General features: G+C 43.1%; 4 protein-coding genes and 1 long non-coding RNA gene across 7 annotated transcripts in view; 2 read left to right on the forward strand and 3 right to left on the reverse strand.

The window, feature by feature from the left end:
* Positions 1-4,399, reverse strand: part of camk1da (calcium/calmodulin-dependent protein kinase 1Da) — a 43,979-nt gene extending 39,580 nt beyond the window's left edge. Inside the window, exon 1 of the mRNA XM_052055252.1 lies at positions 4,287-4,399. Coding sequence (XP_051911212.1) covers positions 4,287-4,384 — 98 coding nt within the window. The 5' untranslated portion in view covers positions 4,385-4,399. The remainder of the gene's footprint in view (positions 1-4,286) is intronic.
* The window catches only part of LOC127593676 (uncharacterized), a 115,350-nt gene that overhangs the window by 42,543 nt on the left and 47,092 nt on the right, over positions 1-25,715 (reverse strand). The gene's annotated exons all lie outside the window — the stretch shown is intronic.
* Positions 6,758-10,263, reverse strand: cdc123 (cell division cycle 123 homolog (S. cerevisiae)). 2 transcript variants are annotated; one of them, XM_052055246.1, is made up of 13 exons: positions 10,067-10,263; positions 9,794-9,865; positions 9,627-9,687; positions 9,414-9,446; positions 9,252-9,347; positions 9,072-9,178; positions 8,942-8,993; positions 8,785-8,860; positions 8,142-8,264; positions 8,016-8,044; positions 7,821-7,925; positions 7,617-7,754; positions 6,758-7,247 (listed from the first exon to the last, which is right to left on the reverse strand). In XM_052055246.1, the coding sequence occupies exons 1-13, from the start codon at positions 10,138-10,140 to the stop codon at positions 7,203-7,205; spliced, it is 1,011 nt and encodes a 336-aa protein (XP_051911206.1). In that variant the 5' UTR covers positions 10,141-10,263; the 3' UTR covers positions 6,758-7,202. The 2 variants fall into 2 exon arrangements, with proteins under 2 accessions (XP_051911206.1, XP_051911205.1); XM_052055245.1 differs by having other exon boundaries at positions 6,758-7,250; positions 10,067-10,237.
* Positions 10,616-13,229, forward strand: nudt5 (nudix (nucleoside diphosphate linked moiety X)-type motif 5). The gene is made up of 10 exons (XM_052055260.1): positions 10,616-10,856; positions 11,048-11,112; positions 11,250-11,317; positions 11,386-11,438; positions 11,518-11,625; positions 11,734-11,829; positions 11,909-12,010; positions 12,238-12,246; positions 12,323-12,376; positions 12,486-13,229. Exons 2-10 carry the CDS (start codon positions 11,056-11,058, stop codon positions 12,593-12,595), a joined length of 657 nt encoding a protein of 218 aa, XP_051911220.1. The 5' UTR covers positions 10,616-10,856; positions 11,048-11,055; the 3' UTR covers positions 12,596-13,229.
* On the forward strand, positions 13,770-24,932 carry fbxo18 (F-box DNA helicase 1). Of its 2 annotated transcripts, XR_007960465.1 has the most exons (22): positions 13,770-14,051; positions 14,121-14,267; positions 14,358-14,767; positions 14,902-15,038; positions 15,127-15,274; positions 15,359-15,540; positions 16,241-16,315; positions 16,964-17,055; positions 17,123-17,291; positions 17,367-17,580; positions 18,363-18,444; positions 18,519-18,614; positions 18,702-18,838; positions 18,906-19,002; positions 19,088-19,254; positions 20,883-20,955; positions 21,033-21,227; positions 21,304-21,429; positions 21,646-21,752; positions 21,820-21,954; positions 22,112-22,671; positions 24,292-24,932. XR_007960465.1 is itself a non-coding variant. In XM_052055225.1 (21 exons), exons 1-21 carry the CDS (start codon positions 14,033-14,035, stop codon positions 22,271-22,273), a joined length of 2,970 nt encoding a protein of 989 aa, XP_051911185.1. In that variant the 5' UTR covers positions 13,770-14,032; the 3' UTR covers positions 22,274-23,273. The 2 variants fall into 2 exon arrangements, 1 of the variants encoding a protein (XP_051911185.1); XM_052055225.1 differs by lacking the exon at positions 24,292-24,932 and having other exon boundaries at positions 22,112-23,273.

Here is a 25,715-nt window from a genome sequence, read left to right on the forward strand (position 1 = left end):
AGCTCCGTTTGTTTAAAAATGGCCCTCCCACGCTTTTTTTTCCCTTTCAAAAGACTAACACATGATGTAGACTTAAACAACCTCACCCAGTGCCACCGTGCACACGTCGTCACCGCGCTTTTAGCTCCAAGGCCATTACGAGCCGCATGCGATTGCTCACAGGCTTAAAAATAGTGCCCCGATCCGATAATGGACTCTAGTTTATGGTCATTAATGCGCCGAACGTACGTGTCAATCTGTGAAGCGAGACCCCGGGAAGCCCGGACCACTCTGCATGCAAAATAGCGATTTTTCTTTCAACGCATTTTGTTTTCCGAGCAAAGTCTCGACAGCTGGTCAACGTAACGTGTATTTGCTGCATGTTCAAAAGCGGCGGGGGGTGAGGGGGCGCGGGGGGACACTGATGCTCTGCTGCCGCTGAAATGTCGTGCCGCCTGCGCGCATGTGTGAGACTCAAATGTTCACATTGAGGCACGATACAATCCACCGCTGTGAGGGTAAAGGTGTCTGGGAAAAAAAAAATTGGATTTGGGATGAGACATAAGCAGCTGTGGACTGTCAGATTTTCACCAAGTTGTTTTCCACTTTGAATGGACTTTAAATGGTTGCTTGAATGGCACTCGGTCAAGCACAGAACTACACCTGCACCCCACTAGCCACCCCCCAAAAAAAATTATGAGCAAATAGCATTCTATAGTATTGTTCTTTACAAAATATAAGAAAAGAAGGTCACAACCGCTCAAGCCGCGGGAAAACTGAGTGTTTTTTTTTTGCAGAGGATAAAAAATATATGTCTGTGCAGTTATTGTCAACCCTTGTTACTATTCCATTTATGTTAAAATAGCTTCTTGCTTTCAGGGTTGAGGACAGCGACATCAATGCTAGTTTTGTTAGCCCGTCTATGGCATTTTGCATTTTATGTTAGCATTACGCTCGCAAACATTTGGAGTTGTAGTCAGGACACTTCCACCAGGAGTGGCGATAAAATACTTCGAGAAGAAGAACTATTCATGATCTGCAAAACCGTTATAAGAATTTTGCTGCCACCGTCTCGCGCTCTGTTAACTCAAATTTCTGCTATCAACTTCAGGAAGAAAAGAAAAATCAGCCTTGGCTTTTCCCAATGTCTTTCAGCAAAAGGGAACAAAGGTTGTCAACAGTAATAAGAAAGACACCGCCAACTCAGGAAAAATGCCATATCGTGTACACATCAATTCTTTATCCAGCTGTTGGTCAGATAATCGAAAGGACCTTGAATGCATCATCACCAAGTAAGCAATGCCCTGTGCCACAAAAGACATCTTGGTCACAATTCGAGCAGTTCGGGAGGGGTCGAGCAACTAGAGACATATGAAGAGTGAACTATATGTACAGATATCAAGGCGGAAGTGAGGAAGTGGGTGCTCGGCGGTCCCAGAAACAGGCGGCGGGAATAGAGTCAGCAGCGGGGAATTAGAGCATCAATTAAGAGCAGCGTGCTCTGGGTGGCACAGCAACATTCCCACAATGCATCACCGTCACCGCACACAACGCACGGGCGCAGTCACACACTTTGTCTTTCCCTTTCATGCGTTGACACTTGACTACACTAGTTAAATTATTGGCACAGCCAACCTGCATGATTTAAAAAATATTTTTTTAAGACCCCTCTCGCGCTTCCTGCTGAGCGGTGCAGGTGAGAGCCCTCCCCCCCCATAAAAAACACGAACCCAAGTGTTGAATTATTGAGGAGTGGACAGCGGCATACGGTCCCCCACGCGGGTAAAGTGACACCCAAAAAGAGTCTCGTGCAAGACACGTATTACAAAGAAGAGGCTAATGTCGTGCGATTGTAGCCAACATCTTCAGATACGTCTAGTTAAGTATGGAAAGAAAAGAATGAAATCCGTTCGGTTGGTCAAACACGCAAATACAGAATGAAAATACTCGCGAGGAGGTTGGAGGAGATGCTAACACTCGCTAACGTGACTGACTTCAGTCTCCTGATGTCACTCATTCGATCATAATCCATTAGTCACGGCAGCACACAAATGTAGTACACTGCGTGCGTGTCTGTGTGTCAGGGTTATCATCTTTTGGGATTTTTACTTACATTTAGCATCGTTTTCTTATATTTTGTGTGGGTTTTTTTTTTAATTCCGTTAGTTTGAACAATTTTTTAGTTTCAATTTTTTTTAATGCTTCAATTGAGTTTTTATTGGTTTTAGTTTGTTTTTACAGATGGAGTATTTTTTTATTGTATCACAATTTTTTTTAATTAAAATTAGCATTGTGTAAGATGTTAAATACAATTTCCTCATGACAGTTTGAACTTCCTTTATCCAAACAAATTCTAAAGCTCATGTATGAAATTAATTGACAATTGTTAGTCTTATTAAAAAAAACTCTACAAAGTCATACATTTTTAAGAACATTCGTTTTCATTTAATTTCATTGATGAATTTTTTTTCCCCAATTCAAATTTCATTTTTTTTCTCTGAACCTTGCCTAAATACTCGACAGGAAATAGTCCCGAGGCAGACTTCATAGGAGACACACACACACGCAGTCATTATGTCAAGGACAGTGTGACCCACTCAGGGGAGTGGAGCATGATGGGATGGATGGGCGACATAACATCCTGTCGAGCTTGAGTCACGGGAAAATGTTCATTAAAGAACGCTCCCCCCATAAGCACGAGCTGCTGATCAAAATGAATTGTCGTACTTCTTTGTCATCCCTAGCCAGCCAATCAAGCGGGCACCTTTGGGATGACAACTCATTTCTGTCGCTAATCAGAAACCGCTCCTCCGTGACCTCTTGTTTGCCATCCCAGTGTTCGATTCTGCTGCTGCATCGAAACTGGCAGTTTTGTTGAGTTAATATGTGGCTACAGCAAAGGCTATTACAGATTTTTTTTGACAGCCCAAGTCAAGCATCATGACAACTACCTGCCCAAATCTTCCTGTTGTATTCAGGTTGAAGTCATCCTCTAAATCCCAACACTGTTAATCCCAATCTGCACCCCACCCCAGCCCCCCTCCGCTCCTCAAGGCTGCCTTCCAAACCAGTCGCAGGAAAAAAAAAAACAACAAAAACAAAACGGCAGACAGCGACTGGTTGTGGGGATTATGGGGAGCCTGGAGGCAGGAAAAAGGAGAGATGAAGAGAGAAACATCCACTCTCAAGTGTCAATTCAAGTGGGGGTAAAGAGAGAGGAATCAACAGGAATCCTTTCCTCGGGCTATAGTAGGGAAATGTGGCAAAAAGATTTTAACAGAGGGCCGCACGTACATATGCTAAAAACAAGTCATGTTATGGTGCCACTTCTGTTCCGTATATTTTGGCCCTGAGAATAGAGAAAACTTGTTCATGAATTTTGTCATTAAAAAAAATTATGTAAATGAAATACGACAACAACTGTTAAATCCCTGAGAATTATTCATGGTTGTTGCCCCTACATAATTAAATGTATGCATATTAATACTTCTGACAAGCATATGTTGCTTTCCGTCCGCCCATCCTTTTTGCCCTGGTGACAATTTAGGATTTTCTGTTCACATGAATGTTTTAGGGACAACAAGGTCAAGATTCGACCATCGGCCCCTCCGAACTGTGCGACCGACATATGAACAACTTGACTGCTGTGCGAGCATATGTGTCCAGTGTTGAGGAAAAGGCTTGAGGTTTATTTCATGAACCTTTTGTACAGTAGTCAATATAACTTGTCAACCATGAACTCATGGTGCAGCAGGTTGACACAAATGAATACACGAAACTTTGTAACCAGTATGTGATTTCATTTAATCCTTTTGTTCATAATCTGGATAAAGATATATCAAAATTATCATTAACCGTGTTCAATTTAACACCACTGCAACTGTCAAACCGCGAGAATCAAGTCCGTTACCCATCGTGCCGGCTAACTAAGGACCCAAATTCTCAACAGAAGTAAAGAAGTTCTCCGTAACATTATCCTATTAATATTTTTAATAGCCTAGTCATATCGTCATACCTCTTCGTTGACTTCTATGAATATTGTGAAAATATTTACAGTGTTTGTCTGTAAATAAGATATCATAGATTAAAATATTAAATATGTATTTATTTATAAGGCAATAGAAATGTGATGGTAATTAATGACACCTGTTAAGGCTCCGTCCGCAACTGTAGCCCATGATCCCAAACGAGAATATTTGACGGTCCGGTGCTGAAGTCCAATGATGTCACCGCAAAGTCACTTTATTCGCACGTTAGCATGGATGCTCGAGGAACCGTCGAAGGCGGTCAAAGTTGATTCTACTCACGTCCCGAGGACTTCCTTCAAATCGAACATCTTCTTGATGTCGTCGACCTGCTTCTTCCAAGTCTCCCCCACGCTGGTGTCTCCGTTCTCCCGAGCCATGGCGCTGCCTAAGACCGGACGGGAGGTAGCCGGGGAGAGGGAGAGAAATTAAAAACAAGGAAATAAATGTAAAGGGTTCCGAGTTTTGAGAGTGCTGTCCCGGGAGGTGGTGCTGAGCTGCGGTAGGACCATGTGAGTTCTCCAAGCAGGTTGCCGTGTCCCTGCTCCTATCGTCTCCCTCCCCCTCTCCATCTCGCTCCCGCCTCCTCCTCTTCCTCGTCCCATGGCTGTCAAGTACTCGAGCGTGCTGCAACTTCCTGCCACGGCGTTTAAGAATAAGAGATAGGCATGACCTTTTTTTTTTTACATCGGTCGTATTCTAATTTGTTTTACGCGTTGCACATAAACACAATTTCTTTGATTTAGCTCATACTGGTAGATCATCAATCCATTTTGGTTTACTAATATTTGACCCGCAACAGCCTTACTTGACAGGAAACTACGAAAGTACGACTGTGAAAAGGTAACATGAAAAATTATTTCACTGTATTCTGGGTGATTTTCATACATTTTCTTACATTTCAGGAAGAGAGACTGACATTGAGAGCATTTGTATTGCTGTCAAAATGGGTCAAACCTGACTCGGTTATATTTTAAAAATTGGGGGCAAAACATGTTTTAGAAATGTAGACAAAATGTTTTTAACCAAATCAGGCACCTAGCATTGTTGTTTCATTTACACTACACTTTTTTGACTCTCTTCCTCATCTCCAAATGACACGGCCCAATTGGCCGTTTTAAAAATTTAATGTACCTTCGAGCAAGAACATGCGCTCAGTTTTTCTGTTGCAGTTTATATTTTGAAGGCAAGTCCCTGCCATTTCCGGATGTACCCCATCGCCTCTGTCACACTTGACGCAACATATGCTGTCACCTGGAGATTAATTGAGAAGCTGTCAGTGCCTTTCCAGTTTTAGCAATGCAGTACAATAAAACAGCAAACAATATTTGCCCCCAGCCCCATCCCTCCACCTCCCCATCATTTCGTTTAGCATCGTTCCACTTCCATTAATTCAGTGATGTTAGCGCGCTGGGGGTGAGTTCTGATCATTACAGTCGGGACATCTGTAGAGGTCATCTCAGGCTGTACGACAACACACACTGGCCTTAATACTTGCATGGACGGAGGCAGTGAAGAAAGTGGTGGTGGTGGGGGGGGGAGGCGTTGAGTCGCAGTCCTGGCTGCTCATGAGTATTCAGGCTGCAAAGCACTGCAGCCCTTTCTCAGCTATAGCCAAGGAAAACACCTTTGGCTCCTCACCCTCCTCCCTCCTGTTCCCCCACTGGAGAAAATCAGCCTTCACATATAGTTAGTCGACGCTATTAACTTGATTAGGATTTTATATTTGTACCCCAAATTTGTTCGTGTTTTTCACCTCTTTATCTTATCCTGACCTTAATTTTTCTTTCAACTTTTCAGATTAAAAGCCAAAAATTTAAGAGCCCCGCCCCCTTCCAATTTCAAATTTCTGTGACCAATTCAACCTGTTCCAACTTTTCAAAACGATGAAAAAAAAGAAGCCAAAAATTAAGATCTGTTTGTCTTCCAATTTCGACATCCTTTGACTGGTTGCAGCCATTCCTACTATAACTATAAATTGTTAATTTTCTCCCCCCCGATTCCAAATTTCTATATATGCTCAGCTCCTTCCACATCATTTCATATAATTCTACAACTTTTTATTCAGGCTCTCAGCATTTGCACGCAATTTCTCAATTCAACACCGAGATGACGCTATCGCCATGAAAACACCTCCTGTCTGTCTCATCAAGCGTGAATATACTGTTACTTGAGAGACAACTTTGCAGGGGAGGGGCTAAATTTAGCCTGGGGCGTTAGTAGAAGTCATCACATTCATTTTGTGCTCAACTAACAAGATATAAGCGGCGGTTGTTTTTTTTTTTTTTTCTTAAGGCATTAAATCGCTCCCAGAGAGGCTGTTTGCGCAATTTATTTGTGATTGTCATCTGCTAAGTGTATTAATGGAATGCTCATATCAGTATTGAGTAGATTTCCGACGCAATTCAAACGTATTCAGTATGAGGCACGACACGGGTCAAGGCAGGACGCTGCAGCCGCGTGTCTGCCCGCAGCACATAATGATGATAAACCTGCCGCATTTTCCACACTCGGGCTATTGAACCATAACTCCCACCTCGCCAGCTTTTTCCACACTCCTGTAATTGCTATTTCAATCCAGCAGAGGGTTGGGGGGTGTCAACTACACGCTCGAGCACACAATACACAACGCAAATTGAAGAGGGCCGCTTGGAGCTCATTCAAGCTAGTGGCGTAATTGGAGCCGTTACGTAAAAGCACAATCAATTCCTAATGTGCTAGTTTGGCGGCACGCACCAGACGTGACAGCTCAGTCGATATATGACAAGAAGTTTAATGGGGTTCCGTAGGGCCGCGGTCTACAGAGATGCATGATGGGAAAACAGCACACACAAAACAAAACAAAAAAAACAAGGGGGGCGGGCGTGAAAAATCGAGGCAACGAGTGTGTCAGGACTGCAAGGACTAAATCTACCGGGACGAACGGGAGGACGGGGGCAAAGAAGCATTAAAAGTGACTGGGTGATCAAGAGCTTTCGTGGTAAATAAAGACGCTTGCTCAAGACTTCGAAGACACCAGCGCAGTCTTGCTGGTTTTGTGCAGTCGAAAAACAAGACCTCGAATCTGCCACGTGAGCTACCGTAACCGTAACAATTGGGCCTTATGTCACATGTGAAACTCCCGAACGATTGCTTCAGGTCACATGATGAGCTGGGGGTGTGGGGTCTTCGAGTCACTGCATGCAGGGAACTTGAGCGTCACTGCGGAGGCTCCTCCTCCTCTTCGTCCTCCTGTTGGCTTTTCTGCTGTAGGGTTGGAGACACTTGTTTAGTGAACATACCAATGCTTTTTTTTTGGAGGGGGGGGTGTGAGTGGGTGGGGCGGGTGGGTCAAAAAGACAGCATAAATCAAAGGTTGATTAAAAACGCACATGAAGATGTAGTGTTTACCTTTACATTATCGTGTTTCGGCAACCTGGCTATAAACTGGGTGTGTAGGTGTGGGTGGGTGTACCGACTCTGCTTCTTATACAAAATAATTTTTAACTCCACTTGATCGTATTTGCATCAGAAAACGTGCAAAGATGTAAAACGCCATATATGATAAGGATGATGATGATGTTTCATGTGCTGCGCTGTTAAAACAATATTCTTTTGATTCAAGCCACTCACCAGCTTGAGGAAGTCGATGAGCTTGTAAGCGTCCTCACCGGCGGACAGGTCCACAAAGTCACGTGGGATTCGATAGCTCAGGCAGGGACTGGGCTGCACCGTCATCTCACTGGTGGTGTAGCGGAAAGCCGGCCCATCCTGCAACATGACGTCGGTGAGTTTGCGCGACAACGGGGATCACGCTGCAAGCGCTACGGGGCGAACCTGCCGCTGGGCGATTTCACCGCCGGACGTCAGCTCCGCCCAGCTGAACAGAAGGGAGTCGGTGACCTCGCCGAATGGATTCAGATCAACGAGCCACACCCTCCCCTTGCAAACGGACATACAACAAAAGAGGAGAAAAAAAATGAACACGAGTCTCCCTATGCCGTAGTTTGTCACAAATGTGCTCATGCGTACCTGGCTATCTCTGTAGACATCCAACACAACTGTAAAACAGTTACACAAGTTGATACGGTGATCAAACTCGACATTAAAAATTGACGAGACATAAAAAAATAAAATAAAAAATCAGTAAATACTCACAGTCCTCATCCAAGAAGTTGTACTGAATGTGCTGGCTAAAGAAGTGGTGGATGGCGTGAACAATGGACTCCTCCTGTTTTAAGATGTGCGGATAATACTGAGTGTAGTCTCTTTGGCTGATGGCTGGTAACACATAGAAACAAAGAAAAAAACTAATTCAGGATGGCGGAAACACAACAAATATGATATCAAGTGTATTTTTTTTCCTCTGTGGGTTTTGGTAGTTTGTCCACTTGCAAAATTGAAAAATATGCATGAAATAAATACGGTACGACGTGAATGGACCAGTTGTTCAACTGAATGCAAAATTTAGTACCGATAAAATGCATACATGGCCCCACAAACACATTTTTCTTTTCAAATTGTCTGGACCTTTGCCAACATGCAAAACAACATTATTATATGTGTAATCTGTATTTTGACCATTCGGGCACAGAAAAAAATATAATTTGACTGGCAACCAGTCCAGAGTAGAAAATGGATGGCTTTTATTTTAAGGTGTTATGGCGCCACCTACTGCTTCGTCATATTCTTTTTTTGGTCAATGGTCAAATCAATGAGCAATTGATTTTCTTGCCTATTTAAAGCAAATCATTTCTTTTTTCATGTTGGGACAGAAAGCATGCTTGCTAACTGGACTTACCAATCAGTTTATTTTCCTTAACAAAGCAGCGGAACTCTCCACCGGGGATCAGCTCGCTCCACTTTCTCAGGACCAGCTGAGGAGAGGAAATATTGTGCACTGAACATTTAACAAACAAAATTCATGTGACTTGATTTTCAGACTTTTTTTTTAATACCTCATAATTAATGACAGGATCAGGGGAATCCTGGTCATTGCAGTGAAGGAATCTGCATGATTACAACACAGTGTTGGAAGGAAAAAAAATATATATCATAAAAGCTAATGCTTGTGTATTAGCGGCTTACGGCTGCGTGAGGTCGTGGGTGATGAAGTCTGAGCTTTTGAAGAGGAGAAATATTTCGCTTAGACTCTGACACTGAAGTGAGCTGTTCAGTGCAATCCAGTTGGCGTCCTAAAATGAACACACAATATTTTCCTATTAAGGGGAAAAAAATCACTTTGCAGAATCTTGTTTTGTTTTTTACCCTTGGAGCACTCCAGTTGAGTTTGGGAAAAACACGACCACCCAAAGCATTTACCGCCTCCAGTACTTTGGCTGTGAATTCTGGGAACTCTGGCGCCTGGTGGACACACATACGGGGATCAAGTTGTGCAATTATCCATCATAAAAGATTTTTGTTGCTTACTGTGACTGTGGTGGTTGTTTCGTCATCTGACCACTGCAAGGGGGCAGAGAAAAAGAAATGTTACAAAGATGCTAGATCAAAACATCACAAATACAAAGATCCAACACACTGTGATCAGAAATGTCACTAAAAATAGCAAGCAAATTGGTATTTTGGCAACAACTGTCTCTAATTGCAATTACTATCATAATTAATAATAGCAGTTTCCCTTACCTGAATGTCTTCATCAGCATCCGAATCACTGTTAATATGCGTCGGTTGTGCAATGTGGTCACTTGTGAAGGCGGAAAAAAAGAATTCAAAAAGGCAGTCAACTCTAGAGAATAACATTTTTTATTTTTATTTTTTTTTACTAAAAGTGTTGCTGTGGTGTGTCATACCTCCCAGAGACTACCAGTGTCCCGTCGTCCAGTAAATAATCAATTACATTTTGAGGCAATGGAAGAATCAGACTGGAAAAATAAACACATCATTAGCAACAGAGTTAATAGAATTAAGAGGCCACGACAGATGAAAGTGGAAGCATGAGGGCACAGTAACAACACTTAACATGGTGATTGGGGATGATGTCTGGAAATTAGAATTGGCTATGGTCAAGAAAAAAAAATATTAGAGTAACAGAGCCATGCGTGCACACATAATAACCGTGTTACCTTTTAATTGTATGGTGTTTAAATATCGGATACCAGACGGAAAACTGACAGTGAGCAACTTGCTCCTTCTTCATGCTGCAACTTCCCGTAGCGAAACAGTGTCCGTCAATAATTAGCTTCCGCACTTTTTTTGAATATATTTTTCATTTCTTATTGTACTGACAAACTATAACGTATTTATTTTTATAAAAAATCTACACCTTTTCATTTGTTCAATATTTATGTGTTTAAAATCCCCCCTCCCCAAAAACTAAAAAAGAAAACGGGTAAATTGCAATAGCGGTCGAATGTTTTGAACTGCACCGGGGAGTTATTTTAATGTCACACACAGCTTCAGAAATGTTCCGTGATTAAGATGCGCCGCACTTTGAGTCGAAATCATTATTCTAACTTATGGGTCTTTTGTTCTCCAATTACAGCCATATAATTAAAGACTTGGTATTCGAGTTTCATAATGTGGATATTTAATGTACCAATGAAAGGTTTATGGTTAAATAGTTCAGATTTATTTTTTGTCATTTCGTTGACATGCAACGATGATAACGCAATAATCTTTTTGAAGAATATCTCCGGTATCGTAGCTTCATAAAACCCTATCGCTATTTGTTTTTCTGTGACCACAGGGAGAACAATAAAAACTAAACTATCCTAACATTATATTTATGAATCAACTAGTTTGACCTGACAAGATACTTGTTTGGGATCGGTTGGCGTTCGTAGTACCCGGAAGTACTAACAGGGTGAGCGCTCAACTCCGTCATCTTCTCCGGATCGGTTAGTGTGGTTTCACGTGAGTCTAGTTTACAGATTTCCCAATTCGCATGACTGTTTAAAGTTCAAAATTGACAGCCGTTAGCTTGTTTTGCTGCGTAAAGCTTACACACGCCAGCATATGCCCGCGCAACAAAATTTTCATTTTACTTAGAAACAGCCTACGGGTTAATCCAAATGGTGGCTTGAATTGTTCTTTTTTTCCCCCAGAAAATACAATGAACCACACTGAAGATTCCAACGAGACGACAGCGCCACACGTCGTTAAAGAAGAGGTATGTTTTAGTAACTTCTACATTTTTCAAGTTACTGCAGTCCTCTCCAATTGGCACGTAAACGCATCAGTTGCGTTTTGGATCACTCAGAAAATGTAAGGGGAGAAAACGGTCTTTTTTCCCCCTTTTGGTTACAGCTCTTGGCATCAGGGAGATGGGTGAAGCTGGAGAAGACCACCTACGTGGACCCTGCTGGAAGCACCAGGCATGATAATCTTTTTCTATCACTCGTTTTTGTTTATTATGTTATGTCCTTACGCATTTGTCCATTAGGATCTGGGAAACCGTGAGGAGGACAACTCGGCAAACCAACACAAACGCAGACGGTACTTTGGGGAGGGGTTCTCAAACCTTATATTTTGAGAGTGGAATCGAACTCATTCTTGAACAAGGTGTGCCCGGCAGGTGTTGGCATCATTGCGCTGCTGAAGAGGACACTGCACAAAGACTGCGTGGTGATGGTGAAGCAGTTTCGTCCCCCAATGGGATGCTTCACGTTGGAGTTTCCTGCAGGTGATCAAACTTTTCAAAAGGGTATTTTCATGAGAGTGACCCAAACCGTAGATTCTCTAAGCATAAAATGGAAGTTGAAGACGTTTAAAAGTTTGTGTCTCTGCTCAGGCTTGATCGACGAGGGTGAGAGCGCGGCGACGGCCGCGCTGAGGGAGCTGAAGGAAGAAACGGGCTACAAAGGCGAAGTCGTCGGAGTGACCCCAGGTGTTGTTGCGTCATCGCGTACGTTAGCGCAGTTGGAGAGCGACAAATTTGAAACGCAATTTGCTGCCGCTTCCTGCAGTGACTTGTCTGGACCCCGGCCTGTCCAACTGCACCACACAGATTGTTACGGTCAACATCAATGGAGATGAAATGGAGAATATCAACCCGACACAGCAGCTGGGTGAGGCAGAGTGACAACTTTTGTTTTTCTCGTTTGTGACCCACGCTCGCTTCAGCAACATAGCGGCATGTGACACTGAATAATGCAGCGCACATGACATCAGAGCTGTCCGATTCCAAAGCACAGTTTCGACAAAACACTAACATGATGTCTGAAGGTTCCATTATGTATCCGAGTCTCAACTTTGTTTGCTGGCTACTTCATTTTTCTCTTGTGTTTCGCTTCAGGTGATGGAGGTAAGTGGAGTCTTTTAAGATTTTCAACAATAATCCTGCCACTGGATAAATTGGCTCCCCTTCCCGCCGCCGCCAGAATTTGTGGAAGTCCTCCTATTACCTCTTGATGAATTCCAGATGAAAATAGACGGTAAGCTATCTACGATTCTTATGTAACAGTGTACGTCGTGGATTCTCCTATTTGTGGGCGTCGCATCTGTCGTGTTTAATACGTCTTTGATTGCGTTTCATTCCGTAAGAGTTGCTGAAGAAAGAAGAAATCGTGGTGGATGCCAAGGTTTACATTTTCGCCATGGGGATGGTGCAGGCTTTTTTTAAGCCGAGGGAGCTCCCCGTGCTCAAGCAGTGAAACGACAGGAGCTGAAATAGTATTACGACACGGGACCGAACTCTTTCAGACCATTTTAATTTGTACGATGTGAAATTTCAAGTTTCAAAAAGCAGACAATTATGACTGCTGTTTAAGATGCCATTGTTTGGATCCCACATCTCATTTTCTTTTCTGAATGTTTACTCCATGTTTAATTTCAGGTAATAGTCGCATCCATAGGAAGTATGATCAAGATGTTTCAGATTATTTTTTTTTTTTACGACATTATAAGTTACATTTTTTTGACTGCAATACATTCCTTCACACACACTAACAACTTGTTACTAACTTAGTAGGACGTGCACGTCAGACACTGTTGAAAACTCAGTGGTGAAGGTCTTTTAAGAGTTGGGTTTTGTGGCTCTTTTTCCGTAAATTGCTTTTTAATCACCCATGTTTTGAGTGTTCTAGTTATGTTTGTTCACTTATTAACATTTACGTGTCGCTGAGGTTTCATTCTCTCACTTTCAACTCTACCACGCGGTGCAAAAAGTTACTGCTGAAATATCCATGCTGTGGCTCCAGCCTTGTTTTGAGGCCATCATCCCCACATTGATGCTGTACTCACCCCAGGAACTAGAATTTGCGACAATGAAAAATGTACTACAGCCTACGATCTTGTGTGAGTCTTCTATTTAAAATATATGGTCAACAATCTGTGTAATCCAAGAGCATGTTTAATTATGTTAATGGCAATACTAGTAAAAAAAAATGCTTTGCTAGTAAAAACTAAATGGACCCAAAAAGTTTGCCAATGTTATTTTCTGCCCCTACACACAGTATGTCTACAGATGTGTAATTTTAATAATGAAATGATAAACGTCTCTTTAAAAGTTATTTTATTTTAAAATACAGATAAAAAGTTAATTGTAATCTATTCTTATGGTGTTAGAATTAAGTATCCCCAATGCCCCTATTATTTAAGAAATGAATGAAAATGCCAATACGATGTACAGTATATTATTCCCAAGACATTAACCAAATAATCAAAATGTGAAATATATATTTTTGCTTGCAGGTATTTTTTTTAAATAAAACGACTACTGAATTACGCCAATTAATTAAAAAACAAAAATAATGAGTCGAAGCAACACCTCAATAGATTGCTGTTACACCTTCCTTCCACTTGGTGGCAGCTAGCGTCACAAAACAAAGACGGAAGCGACCAGGCGCGTCCCATGACATCACTTCCGTCAAAACAACTTCGGCTCCGACTTATTTGAAACTCACTCAATCTGACGTCTCATTCCAAACACGTATTTATTCATAGTCAAATGCTTTAACGAAGTAAGGCGACTCATGATTTGTGTCATGAGCGCCTGCAAAAATTTAGCTCCCACCTGTCAGTAGTTGCAGCACCAAATGTCGTTTTTCAAATGCAGGTCCGGTATATCCTGAACAAAAGACAAGAAGAACATGGAAGTGGCTGTGAAAGGTAATTCCCCAACACAAGTCCAATTGTTATTAATGTGTTTTTTTTTTACTTGACGTTGTTTGTTCCAAGGAAGGGCCAAGAGGAGGCATTTGAATGCAGACGAACTGCAAGAAAGCGAAACAGGTCTCGAAGCTCTCATCAACCCTCAAAACTTCAGCAGAAGCGAAAGCAGCACTTCCGGTCTGAACCCGAGGACTACCAAGAGACGGAACTGTGGTAATTGCATTGCATTATATTATATTACAATTTGACAGTTGATGACCTCCAGCAACATTACTTACGTGTCATCTTCAAATTTTATGACAGCATCAGTCACCTCCGGTGCAGAAAACTGCTTTCCCACATGCGCAAATGGACTCAATGATGAACCGGAAGATGAGATCAGTTTGGGTGAGGACTGGTTGCCCACAGACCTCGAAGAGGAGCCTGAAATTAACACCATGGACTACTTAGAAGGAATAACGGCGGACATGTTTGAAGATGAGTTCGACTGCGCTGACAAATTGGTGCACGAGGAGCCGGAGGCGGAAGCCCTGCCGGACGCCGCCTACGGGCTCCTGGGCAGCACCAATGATCTGCTGCAGCCTCAGGGTTGTATTGACGACCTCCCAGAGGAGGTGCTCAGGCAGGTTCTCAGCCTCGTTCCTGCTCGAGACCTGTACAGGAGCGCCAAACTCGTGTGCCACCGCTGGCGCGACATCATTGAGGATGCCACGGTGAGACACGTCACACTTCCTTCTTTGCTTTCACACTCTTCTAGTGTCCATCCCTTGACCGTCAACGAATTTCATCGCGTGTCAAGTCCCTCATGGATATTCCATTCCATTTGTTCATGGTTTTCTCTTTGCAGTTTATGCCGTTCAAGAAGAGATACTATCGCTACCTGATGCACGAAGAGGTTACAGTGGCGGAGGTCACCTCCTCATTGATCGAGAGCGGCGTCATGAAGCCATCAATGTCACAACACAGCATCCGGAACCTCGTTATGTAATTTATTATTAGGATTTTTAAATTAAGGAGGATTTGTCTGGTCTGCTTTTCAAACATTAATCGAATGCTCCTTGTTCGACGGCAGTTCAATGGCGCGCCACAAGTTCGGCGAGAGGGTGGATCCGACCAAAGCTCTGGAGCATGTGAAGAAACATCGCTTTTTTCCCCAGGCGGAGGCCTCCATCAGATTACGCATTCGGAATGTTCCCAAGTGCCAAAATCTGAATATTGAGGTTCAGCTGAAACACTCCCCGCAAGTCATGTAATATGCGCATTGGTTACATGAACGTGTTCGATTTCCCCCCCAACCCCAAAAGGGCCCCAACCCGTTTGCAGTCATGGCGGTGATATTACTCCTCAGTGAGAGCGTCGACGACGTGCAAGCTTTGGTGATGTTGCTGAACGGCTGCATGTCGTACGGCGCCATCACCGAGTTCCTCAGTCACATGGCCACGACGCTGCTCGCCGCCGTGAGGAACAAGGTGAAGATTAGCGAGAGGTGAGGGCCCGTTGCCAACGCCATTTATCCTGAATCCTTTTGTAAATTTTTTTTTTTTAACTTTTGAATCGTAACTCTTTCGGTACCAGCCAAGTCTGGACAAAATCTGAAAAGACATTTAAAAACGTCTTTGGGAATGAACTGGTGCCCACTATGGGAAATTGACTTTTTAATTGTTTGTGTACAAATAGTTTGGCGTCAGGCGGCCCGGTAGTCCAGTGGTTAGCACGTCGGCTTCACAGTGCAGAGGTACCGGGTTCGATTCCAGCTCCGGCCTCCCTGTGTGGAGTTTGCATGTTCTCCCCGGGCCTGCGTGGGTTTTCTCCGGGTGCTCCGGTTTCCTCCCACATTCCAAAAACATGCGTGGCAGGCTGATTGAACACTCTAAATTGTCCCTAGGTGTGAGTGTGAGTGTGAATGGTTGTTCGTCTCTGTGTGCCCTGCGATTGGCTGGCAACCGATTCAGGGTGTCCCCCGCCTACTGCCCGGAGACAGCTGGGATAGGCTCCAGCACCCCCGCGACCCTAGTGAGGATCAAGCGGTTAGGAAGATGAATGAATGAATGAATGAATGAATGAATGAATGAATGAATAGTTTGGCGTCACTATTTTTTTAATAATGCTCTTTCTGAAATGTCCAAAGTTGCCACAATAAGGTCCCTGGTAATTTCAATCCTTTTTTTTGTGGGAGGGCTTTTCAGGTTGCATTACAACATCTACTATGTTCTTCACCTGAGGGAGAACGGCCCCTTTTCTGTTAGCTCCTCGAACGACAGGTGAGACCGGCCATTTACATTTTGACCACATTTGCTTTTACGCTTTGTGATTTGGATTTTCAAAATAAAAACGTCCCTGAGCGATCAAGAAATGGTCTAGCTTCCAACAGGACTACCGTATTGGCCCAAATATAAGACGGTGTTTTTTGCATTGAAATAAGACTGAAAAAGTGGGGGTCGTCATATATTTCAGGTCTAGACATTATACCCATTCACGACGTTAGATGGCGCCATATATCATTGAAGCGAATGCTGAACTTTACTCCCCAGGCCAAAGCTAACCCCTGTCACAAAGAATAAAATAATAAAAAATAGTGGTAAGAAAATAATACAAGAGATGACAGAAAATGGAGAAACGTCACAACAATCTGGAGAAAAGTGGGTCGAAGATCAGCCAGGTTAACCGGCAGCTGAGGAGAAGTTATGGGGTAAACTTCAAGATGCTTTTTCTCTCAAATATATTGTTATAATCATTTGTTTCAGATGTACTGTAATTATTTCCTGTATAAAAAATCATTTGGTGTTCAAAAAGTGTTTTTTTCAAACTTGAGTCTTGAAAAAGAGGGGTCGTCTTATAATCAGGGTCGTTTTATATTCGGGCCAATACGGTATTTCGTGCATCAAGGCATGTTTTTGTGTTCCTGCCAGGGCCTCACGCATGAACATGACCTCGGAGCAGCTGCACATCCTCAGCCACGATATTCAGCAAGACCACGTGGTGAAGATTGTCGCTTTTGCAGGTCCGTCGAACACACTCAACAGTTTGCGAGCAAACCAAATCGGCTAACGCACCTTTTTGCGTCCAAGGTACGGGGAAGACGACCACGCTGATCAAGTACGCCGAGCAGAAGCCGCACCTTCGCTTCCTGTATGTGGCATTCAACAAGTCGGTGGCGTACGAGGCCTCGCAACGCTTCCCGCCCAACGTAGACTGCAAGACTGTCCACTCGCTGGCCTACAAGGACGTTGGGAAAATGTGAGAAGTGCGCACGACGAGATGTCCCGATTCATACGGATTCAGATTTGGACATCTCTTTTTCTGTAACGAAAGGTACCAAAAGAAGCTCACCTCTAATCTGACCCCATTCTCCATCAACACGGTCCTGCCCAAAGGCCGAGGCGGGTACGCCAAGGCCAAAGTGGTAGCCACGACCCTCAAAAGCTTCATGGCTTCCGTTGACGAGACCATCGGCGTGAGCCACGTGCCGAGCGTGCAAGTGAGCCTTCAAGGCCTCAAGAAGTACATAACGGAAGAAGAAAAACAGGTGAGGAGCGCTGCTCAAAATGACAAAACCCACTGGCAAATCGCTGAAAAAAAAGACGCAAGCGCTCTTGAGAATTTGGGATGTTACCAACCGCCAATCGGAGCGCAAGAGAATAAAAATCCCTTACTTGAATGTTCGTTATTTTACTGACTCAACACAATGACTATTTAATGCATTTAATCTATAGCATTGATATTACCGTATTTTCCGCACTATAAGGCGCACCAAAAAGCAAAGACGATACCAAAAACATAGTCAACTACTAACTAAACGAAGGAAGAAAGAGACAAGCGAGATTTGTGTGCCTTTTTGGTGAATCAAATTGTCTTCATAACGTTTTGTCTTTCATTTATTGTTTTGTAGCGCCATTTTGTATTTATAATTCATGTCTGTCTTCGAATAAACCTTATATTTTTATGGACTTTGTGTCGTGCTTCATGCTACATCCAGAGGGGAGCTCCATATGGATCAATATTCTGATTTCTTGGACGTAGTATTTTAAAGCTATACAACTGCAGAGGTTGTGAAAACTATTTAAATAAAGCCGTATTGCATTGCATTGCATTTCCTGTAGCGTAGCTCCATCTTGTGGATGCATAGCGCAACCGCAGCCACTATTGTAGCATCTATTCTGTGCGGCTGATAATGCCCTATATAGGACAATTGTTTTAAAATAGGCCATTCATTGCCTTATAATCCGAAGCACCTTATAGGGCAGAAAATCCGGTATTTGAACAGCTGTTTAAAAAAAAAAGCTTGAATTAATCTTGTTGTACCTCTAGTTATTTGTTGAAGATGCAAGGAACATTTGGAATAAAATGAAGGACCTCAATGAGACGAAAGGCTATTCCATGACTCACGACGGTAAGACGATGACTTCTTACGTTCGCGTCATCTCTCTATTACCATTATTTGTAACCATTTCTTTTCACCGGCAGGTTACCTGAAGTTATGGCAGCTCCAAACGCCAAAGGTCTGCCTCTCCGACCAGTATGATGTCATTCTCATCGACGAAGCCCAGGACAGCACTCCGCGTGTGTTCCTCAGTCTTAACGAGTCACTTCTTGACTTTTGTCGTTCTTGCTTTTCCTTTCATCATTCCCGTCCTCTTTCTTCCTTAGCCGTCATGGACGTGCTGTTGATGCAGAGGTGTGGCAAAATGCTGGTGGGAGATCCCCACCAGCAGATTTACTCCTTCAGAGGAGCCGTTAACGCATTGCAAACTGTGGAGCACACGCACATCTACTACCTAACGCAGGTTTGCGCGCACGATCAAGATAAATGTTTCCCATGCCGCATGTTAAATTCTCTTTTCGATCGTCCAGAGTTTCCGCTTTGGCGCCGAGATCGCCTACGTGGGGGCCAGCATCCTCACAGTGTGCAAGAAAGTCCAGAAAATTCTCATTGGAGGAAGGCAGAAAGGTCAACGGCGAAAGCGGGGAAAAACAATCAGCCCTTGTATTTCTTCCAACGTGCGTTGACGGGTTTTCTTTGCAAATTTTTTTAGGGGGCGTGTTTGATGAAAAATCCGCCCAGGCTCGAGAGGATGTGGCCAATGGCAAGAGTCCCAGTCAGGGAAACACAGCCATCTTGTTCAGGTGCAATCTTGGCGTGTTCAGCGAAGCCGTGCGGCTGATCGAGGCCAACGCAAAGTGCAGCATCCACTTCATAGGCGTGAGTGTCTTTTCTCTACGCTCCATTCGTTGGATTTTTTTTTTCTTAACATCAAAACCTACTTGATTGACTATTATTTCATTGAGTATTATTTCAAGCTATGGTGGACACGACAGACATTGAATTCAAACGCTTCAGTATATCCGGACTTGATATTTTGCCTTTTATGGTACATAAGGAGACTTGTTTTGTCCTTATTTGCGCAAGGGCCACATTTGATTTTCAAAATGGACAGATGGACCTTCATCGATGAGATCAAAATAACGTTAAAATATGGATTCCTAATCCAATGATTTGATATTAAAAAAATAGTAATGCTTAATTTGAATGATTTGTTATTGTTTTATGTGATTCGGAATTACGCATGATTAAGTTACCAATTGTTGAATAAAATATTAATATATTTACAATATATATGAAAACTCAAAAGTCATGTTTCCCATTTTATTTGCAATAATTACGAATAAATTATGTTTGTAAAAAAAGAGTGTCAAGAACCCTGCAGTGAATTTTGGTTTTTTTTTTCATAAAAATTTGCTGATTTTTCGTATAATAGTCTTTTAAAATAATGTAATTGTAGTAAATTCATTCATTCATTCATTCATTCATTCATTCATTTTCCAATCCGCTTTATCCTTACAAGGGTCGCGGGGGGGGGGGTGCTGGAGCCTATCCCAGCTGTTTTTGGGCAGGAGGCGGGGGACAACCTGAACCGGTTGCCAGCCAATCGCAGGGCACACAGAAACGAACAACCTTTCGCACTCACACTCCCACCTAGGGACAATTTAGAGTGTTCAATCAGCCTGCCACGCATGTTTTTGGAATGTGGGAGGAAACCGGAGCACCCGGAGAAAACCCACGCAGGCCCGGGGAGAACATGCAAACTCCACACAGGGAGGCCGGAGCTGGAATCGAACCCGGTACCTCTGCACTGTGAAGGCGACATGCTAACCACTGGACTACCGGGCCGCCCCTATGTGTGTGTGTATGTATATTTATATGTGTATATATATATATATATATATATATATATATGGCGAAATAAAATATATACATTACACTGTGTTATGTACTTTTGTGATTTTCACCCTTAAAACGACCAACTTGGGGCTGAATCATTTTGAACTAGGTATAAATGTTACAAATAATCGATATGGAAAACGGTGCCTTACCACCACACCCCCTCTTCATACCTGCTAAGGCACATTTTCTGGTAGAGCACCAGGCCCCATTGCACGGAAGCCGACGTGCTAACCACTGGACTACCGGGCCGCCCTGTAGTAAATTAGTCAGTTATTTAATAATATACAAGTATGCGTATTTCCAAATATTTAGCTGTTTTTTTATTCTTTTTATTTTACTCCTAATTAAACATATCAATCGTGTGTGTGTGTGTGTGTGTGTGTGTGTGTGTCAATAGATATAGTTTCCAATAATGTGTTTTTAATTAGCTAAATAAATGAAAACATAAAATAAGATTTAAATTTTTGTAAAAACGATCACAATTTGACTAATATTGTTCAGGCTCATTGGACCAGATTAAAGAACTGTGACCCGCCGGCAATACTTTGCCAACCTTTGTTGTAGACGGTTATTCTGGTTCACTGTGGATGCTCTTTCCCTCACAGGGCGAGGACAACATTGGCTTGAATAAGATCAAGGATATTTGGTACCTAATGGAAGACAAAGAGAACCGCAAACGTCAGGCTCGATCGCACCGCAGCATTTTCGCTCCATTTGCACTCGCGGAGGAAATAATTTGTCGTTCTCCTTCTCAGTGATCAGGGACCACCTCATTGCATCGTTTGCAAAACTCGAAGGGAACTCCTTTGAGGTGCTGAAACTCTACGCCCACAAGACCGAGGACCGCGACCTGGAGGCCAAGCTCACAATTGTGGCCAAATACACAAGCCGCATCCCTGATCTGGTGAAGAGCCTGAGGAGGCACTCGGAGGTCAACGTTAAAAAAGCAGGTATGCACTTTTGAGAATTAAAAGAAAAAAAAAAACATTACAATTCATTCATGTTGTTTTTTTTGTTTCCGTCCAGACTTCATACTTGGCACAGTCCACAAAGCCAAAGGCCTGGAATTTGAAATTGTGATGGTCAGCGATGACTTTGTCACCGTTCCCTGTTCCCGACACAACCACCACCACTTTAACGACTTTGCTTTTTGTGAGTCTAAGTTTTTTTTTTTTTAGTTTGGCGTACGAGTGCCCCAACTTTACAAATGTTTTCCAATCTCGAGCCATCACGTGGTCAATTTGTCATTTCAATTTTTGCTCTCTGTTGTGAGCCGAAATGTGAATCACCAAACAAATTAAAACTTGTAAATGAAGGTACTATTGTATTTAAGTTTTTGCCCTGCTCATAATTTTTTTTATCTCTCAGGTAAAATCCCCAGCGATGAATGGAACCTGCTCTATGTGGCGGTAACTCGCGCTAAAACGACGCTGATCATCACACGGAGCATCCGCCGCATCATCACGCAGACTGGCGTAGGGCACGATCACATGCGTACATGGAGTCAATGCAAGAGTAATTGATTTACCCAATCATCAACAGGAGTACTTCTTGAAGTCGGTGATGCCCAGCGCGCCGTTGAAAGCTGGAGAGACGCCGCCGTGCCTCGTTTCCGCCTGTCCCAACTGCATCACGCCTGGCGTTGCTTTCATGATGTGGAGAAGACAGATGACCTATGTAAGAACATTCAGCAAAAGTTTAAAAACAACCTTTCCCATCCTATTGTGTTTTGGAGCCACAGACAACAACAAAAAAAATAATACTAATCACTGCGCCAGTTCAGTTTGGTTTTAAACATTTTGAGATACGATTTATGTTTTCTCTCTCTGTGCAGACGACCGGCCTGTCTCACGAGGGTGCGCTGTGCGAGAGGTGTGTGTGGACTCGCGTGGGACCAATCGCTTACCTCATGACCGACGACGTGCTCTCCATGGCTGAAGTTCCAGAGCGCGTCGACCAGCACTTATTCCACGTTATTTTCCATGCACCGTTATGATTGAAATTTCTTTCTGTAACAGAAAATTTCCTGATTCGGTTTATTTTAACACTTGTGCATTCCCATACTTGGGGTCGACAGTAACTCCGAGACGCCACAAGATGGCGACAAAGAATTATGAGCCGATAGCGCGGCATGTCAACTGGCCAAAGCGTCAACATTCCCTCCTTGTCAACGAGACGCCACAAGACGGTGGCAACAAATTATGAGCCTTTAGCGCTACATGTCACCTGGCCAAAGCGTTAACATTCCCTCCTTGTCTACGTCGTCTGACTTTTCGCTCGTCAAAATCAAATATTAGTTCTCGAACTATGTCGTCCATTTTTTGCGACGCGACAGAAATGCTGGCTATGCAGGGACCGCTGATGTAGGCCAATTTAACCGTTTAGTAGTGATGGGTCCAGCGACACCGATGCGTTGATGCATGCGCCGGGCTCACAGAGCAAACCACGTATCGGTGCATGTGCCGCTTCATTACGTCACGTGATTTACACGTGAACTGCACCGGCGCAGTTTAGACTGCATCGGCAGCGTTGACACAGTCCAGGCTGCTAATTGACACGTGAACTGCACCGGTGCAGTTTAGACTGCATCTGCTGCTTGGCACAGTCCAAGCTGCGGCACTTAGTCCAGGGGGTGTTGACGCAGCAAAATCCCTCAGTGTATCCTAAGGAAGTGCGTCTGGCGACACGATGCCGATTGCCGAAACAAGCTCGACCCCACCCTCGCTCGAATAAAAATATATGTTTGGGCAATACGGAAAACACACTGATTATCAGAAAAAAATGTGTCCGTCTGACTTCTAGCGTCATGCCGGCTGTCATATAATAGGCTATTATTATATGAGAAGTGTTTTATGGACGTTTGTACTGTACGTCATACTCCAGTTGATTGAGAGTTCCCGCTTCTAAGGGGGAGTTCCAGAAAGTGACTGCGAGTGAGCACACCGCATGTTTGATGACTCTGCCACGTTACTATTAAAAGTCACATAAAACGTAAACCTTGTCTGCTGACCATCATTACATCGGCTAGGCTAGCTTAGCTGTTGTCGTAGTTCAAAGCTTAATATGTGGCGTGGGTTGGGTCGGCGCCGCAAGTACGGTATGTGCTCGCGCGCACAGCTGAGAGCAGCAGACTATCGACTGCTGAGTGCTGAGACGCGCTTCACTCGAGTGACGTTGCTACAGTACATGCATATTATGGAGCAGCTTCCGGACAAATACAAATTGTCCGCCCCGTACAGGCATTTTATCTCCTTTTGGAGAATAAGGTATTCATTAAAATCTCCTTGTCTCACCAAGTGCCTCTCTGATTTTTGACATGTCTTATTCCATTGTGTGTGTCTTCTCCACAACAGAGGAAATAGCATGCATTAAATGCAACAGACTGGATTTTAAAACACTGGAGCATCTTATTTTTCTAAATTGTGAAAACAAAGCCCACAAGCATCCTCATTCACATGAATTTCACATTATTGAAACACATTGAATGATACAATATGAATGCATGGATGTGAATGATATTGTCAAGGGTCAATGTCATCTTTATTGTCAAATATGCTTTATGTATGACATGCAGCATAGATGACATTTCTTCCTCTCAATCCTCAGTGCATACATGCATGTAAACATGCTGTGTATTAAACACACGCAGCTAAGAAAGGATAGCAGCTACACTATATAAAAAAAGACATGTAATCTGAACAGTATAGACAATATAAACAGCATAAACAACAACATAAACAATGGCGCTTGTGGCTACACTGAGCTTTTAACTCATTCAGTACCAGTCATTGGGTAGAGTGAGGTATTGCATTGTATACACGTCATCATCAAATCAGTTTGTTCAGTCTGTCAAGTGGGTTGGCTGCAGGGATTTTGAAGGTCCAGCAGGTGGCAGTGGTCAGCGACACAGTATCGGTACAGTATCAACACGGTGTGTCATTGTGTCGACACGCCTCATGAGGCCTCATGGACCCATTTCTCTGCCTCATCTAAAACGGCGTTTAGATGAGGCAGAGAAATAAAGTCCTATTGTGGTTATACTGTGTATCATTCATAGGATGACAAAACAATTAACTACCGACGTTCCATATTTAAACAGTTTTTTTAAACTACATGTATTGCAAATGCTTTCAATTACCATTCCGTCCACCTGTTGACTAGGAGATGCCCTCGTGGGCAAGGTCTGGAGTGGTCACATGATTACGCACATAGCGCATTTCATCCAAATTGGGGAAAACCCCGCCCCCTCCCCTTTGATTGGTTGGGGCGTCGTTGGGGTGTGGTTTTCTAAAGGTCACTTCGTAGCGCCCTTCTTACGTCGCTACCTCAGGGTTGGGCCCTTCATTTTGGGCATGTCTCGGGTACACATCATGAGGTAAATTTATGGCCCCTTTATGAATTAAACCACTTATCCTGTTCAGACTGGTCGGTAAGACACCTCTACATGACTCACGTGAGTCCACGCAAATGAGCCACTGTCAAAATAGGAAAAGTGACTTTTTGTATTTTCTGCTTCAAAATGGTAGTCTATGAAAATAGCAATTTATTGTTGCCAGTAGAATATTAGCAAAGGGTAGTTCAAGGCGTTGTACAATTACAGAGAAGTGATGTAAACACTTACAAGTACAACACTTGCATGACACGCTGACAGAATGCAGCTGCTCGAAAAGCAGCCCTTTCAAATTTCTTCCCAAGATAAAGAAAGTATCTGTTCAAGAGAGGAAATCTGCCCAGGCATGTTTGCAGCAATTGTTTTGCTACAATGCATTCTGCGGGGATATTTTTATCCAACATCAGATAACATCTGGACACGAAAAACTTCTCAGAGTCAATACAAAGATAAAAATGCCAAAATTTCATTTGAATTTGACAGACCTTTATTATGGGTGTTGCTTGCACGAATGCAGAACGCCAAGTTACAAAAACTAACAAGCATAACTGAGAGGCATTTGGCTGAACAAAACTCCCGGCTCAAAAAATATACGTGCCTCGGAACACTGCAGAGTTCATTCATATTAATCATTTGGAATGTATGAATATAAAACCAAAATAAAATAGCAGCTCATATTTCAGGTTTGGACAAATCTTATGAAGTTACTGCATTCAGGTAACATATTGCTACATGGCTACTTATTCAATATTCGAGGAAAAAAGAACTCACTGATGAAAGGCTTTTGGAAACAATGGTGGAAATTAATCTGAAAATGATCCAAATTTGCCCGCTGGGGGGAAATAACCGCATCGGCGTCACACGAGTGACTCAACATACGAATTTTCCATGACATGAGCCATCATTTGTGTGAGTCGGGCGGGAGGCAAAATTAGTGAGCAGCTCTATGCTGTAAAAACGAATTACAACAAACTGATTTTTTTTTAAATGTCAAAATGAATTCAAAACGAATACCACCCTGCTACATGTACGTACAGTAAATCGGCAT

The sequence above is a fragment of the Hippocampus zosterae genome, chromosome 21 (assembly GCF_025434085.1).
Source record: "Hippocampus zosterae strain Florida chromosome 21, ASM2543408v3, whole genome shotgun sequence".
Classification (NCBI taxonomy): domain Eukaryota; kingdom Metazoa; phylum Chordata; class Actinopteri; order Syngnathiformes; family Syngnathidae; genus Hippocampus; species Hippocampus zosterae.

What these genes read in the sequence shown, in the direction of transcription:
- fbxo18 (XM_052055225.1), top strand. An exon ending in GTTAGCTCCTCGAACGACAG is followed by an intron (nt 16,316 to 16,963) that starts GTGAGACCGGCC and finishes TGTTCCTGCCAG; the next exon opens with GGCCTCACGCATGAACATGA. An exon ending in TACAAGGACGTTGGGAAAAT is followed by an intron (nt 17,292 to 17,366) that starts GTGAGAAGTGCG and finishes CTGTAACGAAAG; the next exon opens with GTACCAAAAGAAGCTCACCT.
- nudt5 (XM_052055260.1), top strand. Translation starts at nt 11,056, where the DNA reads ATGAACCACACTGAAGATTCCAACGAGACGACAGCGCCACACGTCGTT. An exon ending in GACCCTGCTGGAAGCACCAG is followed by an intron (nt 11,318 to 11,385) that starts GCATGATAATCT and finishes TTTGTCCATTAG; the next exon opens with GATCTGGGAAACCGTGAGGA. An exon ending in AACCAACACAAACGCAGACG is followed by an intron (nt 11,439 to 11,517) that starts GTACTTTGGGGA and finishes TGTGCCCGGCAG; the next exon opens with GTGTTGGCATCATTGCGCTG.
- cdc123 (XM_052055245.1), bottom strand. Translation starts at nt 10,140, where the DNA reads ATGAAGAAGGAGCAAGTTGCTCACTGTCAGTTTTCCGTCTGGTATCCG. An exon ending in ATGTCTACAGAGATAGCCAG is followed by an intron (nt 7,926 to 8,015) that starts GTACGCATGAGC and finishes TCCGTTTGCAAG; the next exon opens with GGGAGGGTGTGGCTCGTTGA. An exon ending in TCATCGACTTCCTCAAGCTG is followed by an intron (nt 7,251 to 7,616) that starts GTGAGTGGCTTG and finishes CCAACCCTACAG; the next exon opens with CAGAAAAGCCAACAGGAGGA.